This window comes from Anneissia japonica, unplaced genomic scaffold, assembly GCF_011630105.1.
Source record: "Anneissia japonica isolate Jap-2015-1 unplaced genomic scaffold, ASM1163010v1 scaffold287776_len302883_cov198, whole genome shotgun sequence".
Lineage (NCBI taxonomy): Eukaryota > Metazoa > Echinodermata > Crinoidea > Comatulida > Comatulidae > Anneissia > Anneissia japonica.
Genome location: NW_022705028.1, coordinates 187,980 through 193,397, shown reverse-complemented (window position 1 = coordinate 193,397; position 5,418 = coordinate 187,980). Strand labels below are relative to the sequence as shown.

The window sequence follows — 5,418 nt, the reverse complement described above, 5'->3', positions numbered from 1 at the left end:
GCATGCATACGTGATCATGGTACCACTGCTTATTTGTTTAACAATAGTACTTAATTTTGTTTTTAAACTACCATTGCCAAACGAATGAAAGTTTATTCTTGGTTTATATGCCTAAAATGCACACCTGCGATTTATTGGGAGTTTGCAATATGATTTATGAAACTTATTGTTGTAACTTCTTTGGTCAATACATTACTTGGTTTTGAGACAACATAAGTAGTGTACCAATGCCAATGTCCGTTTCTTAGTTAAAGCGTGTGGTGATGCAAGAGTCCAGGGAAACTCATCTTTTGCATAATACCGGTCATACGTCAGAGGTTAATAGTTTTTGAAAGCCACGTTATGCACAAACTGTTAGACCACCCGCGGATACAATACTGGTAAGAACCCTATGGCTACGGTCACACTAGAGTTTCAAGCCTGGCTTGACTCACCGCGGGTGAGATTTTCGTAATGTGACCGCATCTGCACCGACTCGCGCCTGGCGTGACCTCGATCTCAATCTACCTATCTCGATCCCGGCTCAGCACCCATATTGACCCTGGATTGGCCCTGGCATGACCGAGATTGACATTTCCTCGTCGGCTGTCGACCAATCACAGTCGATGACGCCGTTGCATTTAGAAGTTCTTGAATAAAAAACCCGCAAGTTTTTCATGTGTGTTCAATCAAGACGCAATCATTACTTTTCAAAAAAATTAATTCAAATTTTAATAAATAATAATGCGATTGATTTGGAGCGACCAGGAAACTGCTGACCTGGTAGATTTGTGGGGCCAACCCGAGCTGAGAGACCGGATAGAAAATAAAAAAACAAACAACAAAACAGGAATTTTTGGCGTGATTGCTGACAGATTAGCCAGTCTCGGACATGAGAAGAGAACGACGGCCCAAATTCAAACAAAAGTGAAGGCATTGCGAGCCCAATACAAGCTGATAAAAGATCAGTTGAAGAAGAGTGATTCGGGCACGTAAAATCTTTGATTGCGATCCACCCAATCACACGCGCGTATATCGAATCCCGTGAAACAGATTTGGCCAAACTCTCTCTTTACGGATCTGCTGTTTCGACTTTCATAATTTGGAGGTCAATCCAACTAGTGTGACCCACCCAGAATTTCGAGCCTGGCTTGAAATCTCACCCGCGTTGAGTCAAGCCAGGCTTGAGACGCTAGTGTGACCGTAGCCTATGTAAATTTTGGTTGTTATGTCTGATTTGAAGCAGATGTTTAATCCTGTATCAACAAATACAACAAGTGTTTAAAGGATTGACCATGGAAGGTGTTGCAGTAAACCAGGTACAGTACCTTCAAAGAACATTGAAATTGTGTTAGAAGATAAAGCTCAAGTTAGCAATGAAACTTTTTGTCTTATCAATTTCTTATTATTATTATTAATATGCAAGGACAAAGTATATATTATTTAATTTTATGCATTTATTTATTTGTAAATTACAAATATTCTCTTTTTACTTTGCATCTAGGCCTCATGTTAGCATCACTGATGAAAGAAGCTATAATACTACAATTAAATTTATAAATATGTACAGTATAAGCCATAGAGATTTGCTTCATTTATAATTAACCTATATAATATATACAGTAATAAACAATCAAATATCAAGGACAAATTATATTTTTAAATACATTTATGTATTCATTTTCCCCCAGCTTGCATTGTTGACGGGCTGTAAAGTGGATCTACGCTATGTTTCAGACCTAGGTGCGAGTATTCCATGGCTTATAAATTAATTAAATACTTTGTGGCTGCCTCTCGTCAATATCGACCGTAACATCAGGCCTGATTATAATTTTTTTTTTTCAATTACAATTAATCTTTTTTGTAATTTATTAGACAAATCATTTTGATGATATAATGACTAGATAAAATTTCAAAAAAGTATGTTTATATATGTAAACTTGTTTTGGCACACAGGAAGGAACCTAAAAAAGGTATGGCAGTCAACGGGCTAAATTAAAGTACTTAAATAGATTTCAGTTGAAAAAACAGAAGCATCAAATAAAGAAACAGTGTCATACAACTAATACATTTTCACTTTGTCATCAAGTTCTCATTATTCTAGAGTACTTTATATTTGTTGAATACTATATTACTTCCTAAGCATTTGTCTTTTCTTAATTAGTTTGGATTTTCTTCAGAAAAGTATGTTTGTATATATATATGTAAACGTGTTTTGGCACACAGGAAGGAACCTTAAAAAAGGTCTGGCAGTCAGTGTGTTAAATTAAAGTACTTAAATAGATTTCAGTTGAAAAAACAGATGCATCAAATAAAGAAACAGTATCATACAACTAATAAATGTTCACTTTGTCATCAAGTTCTCATTATTCTAGAGTACTTTATATTTGTTGAATACTAAAGAATATTACTTCCTAAGCATTTGTCTTTTCTTAATTATTTTGGATTTTATTAAGGGTCAGTGAATCAAAAATCTAAATGGCAATTGCTTTCCAATTTTGGTGTTTTATATTATTAATCAGAGTGAACTGTTGCATGATTACATTATTTTCTACCTTTGGGATGAAATTTACAGTGATATATATAGAAATGTAAATATAGAGTGAGTTAATTAGTTAGTTGAGCGTTGGCTATACTGTAAATATTTGACTTACCAATACTTGACATTATACAGTCAATGTCCTCCCAAGGTACAATAAAGTATCACAGTTATGTGACACTTGTTACATCACTGTGACGATATAGACAAGTATCTGTGACGCCTAAATGTCACTGTGACGCATGACAATCGGTTGTGATTGTTTTCTAATCATTAATAAATATTAATGTTATGTAACCATTACTTGAGTGGGCAAATCAGTGATTAGCAATGCTAACTAGTTTGATATTTAGCTAACTTTAATTAAATTAAAGTATTTTATCATTAATATGATAAATGTGTAGTTTTGAATATAAATTATAGGTTGCTATTAATTAATTTTTTTTTTTTTTAGCTCCGATGAAGAGCCCTAGGAATACCCTGCTGATTGATTGATTAATATATCCTTTTTGTATGGGCAGCCGTTAGGGACTATACCTTACTGCCCTCATCGGAGCTTTTGAGATTATCATAGCTTGTTTTTCTTTAAACTGCAGGTACTTTCAGTATGTCTACTGGTTTTTGAAGTGGTACAGTTCCAAAACAGTTCATCAAAAAGTATAAAAAAAAAAATACAATGTGAAACTTATAAATTTATAAAATTTAGGAATAAAACTAATGTCGTTTCTTTAAAGTTAATTTCTTATTTGTTTCGTTTGGAAGTTCATTCAAACTTTTTGATGCACAACATAAAAATGTTCTTTTACCTTCGCAAATATTCCAAGGTGGTACAATTAAATCATTATGAGTTTGTCTATGTCTTCATTTTGAACGGATATTGTGTTAAAAAATAAATTTGGATTAGTATGGAGGGGCATTCCCTTTAAACATTTAAAAGTCAAAACAATTATTATCAACTATTACTGGATTTGATACTATTTCTTATTAATGATATCAGAGAACAAAATATAATTTACCTGCAAACCAAACTGTTTGAGTTCTAGAGTAGTACCTTCTGTAGCCGGACCACGCAGATCAATTAGTTGCCTTGGTTCCTTCTTGGGCTTGGCCAGGTTGGGAACTTTGAGCACCATTCCCAGCCTTGGTTTCTCTGGAAGTTCTATGTCTGCATTAAGGAAATCCAATAATAATGAAAATAATATAAACTAGTGATCATATTCTCTTTGAGGACCATAAACTCTTTAGGTTTACTAAAAACCAAAGTTAGACTTTGATCTTAAATGCTTTAAATTGTCTAACATGTTATACCGTAAAGCCTCAAATAGAAGTTGTGGGCTTCATTTTGTTTTTTTAGGACCCTTGGAGACGGGCTACTTTTCAAGACCATGTTTGCACACTAATGGGGGTCTTCTTTTATAAATGAATGCTGTAAATTTTGGAATTGCTACTTTACAACATTTTTTAACTATGAAGTTCCAAATTCTATTAAATATTTTTTAAATTTCAACCATGCTTTTAAAAGTACAATAAAATACTATTGATACTGACATGCTATCATAATAATCAAAGATAACTTTAGTCTGAATGTAAGTAATATCTCCAAAGAAGCGGCTCCCATATTATCTTGATTAGAAATTTATAACAAATGATATAATACACAAATGTTATTGTCAGAATGTGTATACTAATTACTGGGAAAATATTTCTTGTTATAATTTCAAATTTAATTTTAAGTGATCCAAATGATATATTTTTCTATTTTTTCTTTAGCTTAAGTTTGACAATTCTTCAAGGATTGTCCAACTATGCAAAGGTTAAAAAAATAAAGTATATTATGGCTAATAATCAACTTGTACAAGGTGCTATAGACATTATAATTACCATTGTTGCTGAAATGAAGCTTGAGCAAATTCCCTGGTGTGAAGTCATTAGCAGAACCATTTGTAAACAACAAATTTTTGTGTGGATGGTGTTAATCAAGGATCAGTTTTGAAAAAGAAATTATTGAATCATTAATAGTTCCACAGGGATCTGTCCTTGGGCCACTCTTGTTTTTCATGTACATCTCACCTATTGCAAATACCTTGCACTTAAAAGTAGTATTCCGATTTATGTTGATGACATTCAAATGTATATCCCATTTAATCCCTTGTTGATTATCCTTGTCCAAAACTGTATTACCAAAAACATACTAAAACGTAATACTGTACTAAAGACTGAATTTATAACATATTCTTCTCCAAGTTTCTTGTCCCTAAACCTGAAGCTACTCCATCCATCAGAAAATTTAGAATTATTTTTGATCAGCTCAAGTCTGCCAATTTTCACATCCAAAACATCAGATGATTCTGTAAATTTATGTTGATGACATTCAAATGTATCCCATTTAATCCTTTGTTGATTATCCTTGTTGAAAACTGATTACAAAACCAGAACCCTGCGGGCATCTATGTTCCTATGCATGATGCATGTTTTATTTTCAGACAATATGAGGTTGGGTGGATTTACAAAAAAACATACTAAAAACGTAATTACTATATGAATTTATAATATATTCTTCTCCAGGTTTCTTGTCCCTAAACTTTAAACTACCCCATCTATCAGAAATTTTAGAATTATTTTTGATCAGCTTTTAAAGTCTGCTGCCAATTTTAACATCCAAAACCCAGACAAATCTGTAAATTTCTCAATTTAAAATGTTTTAGATTGCTCATTCATGCCTTCATAAAACTGATTACTGCAATTCTCTTACTTCACCTTACTCTTAAGCCGCAATCGCACTGGATTTAAAATAGGGAAATTTTTACCGAGACTGTGGGTAAACTTCCAATGGGTAAACTTCCTGTCGTTCGCACTGGGATTTATCGACGTGGTTAGTTTTACCACAGGCCATGGTGAAA

At 33.0% G+C, this 5,418-nt stretch overlaps 1 protein-coding gene and 1 long non-coding RNA gene across 2 annotated transcripts in view; one reads left to right on the top strand and one right to left on the bottom strand.

Annotated features, from left to right (window-relative positions):
* Nucleotides 1-2,244, top strand: part of LOC117105195 — a 9,330-nt gene extending 7,086 nt beyond the window's left edge. Inside the window, exon 3 of the long non-coding RNA XR_004444869.1 lies at nucleotides 1,671-2,244. This is a non-coding gene — a long non-coding RNA (uncharacterized LOC117105195). The remainder of the gene's footprint in view (nucleotides 1-1,670) is intronic.
* The window catches only part of LOC117105194 (39S ribosomal protein L16, mitochondrial-like), a gene marked incomplete in the record, with an annotated part of 18,539 nt that overhangs the window by 12,038 nt on the left and 1,083 nt on the right, over nucleotides 1-5,418 (bottom strand). Inside the window, 1 exon segment of the mRNA XM_033246264.1 lies at nucleotides 3,535-3,683. Coding sequence (XP_033102155.1) covers nucleotides 3,535-3,683 — 149 coding nt within the window.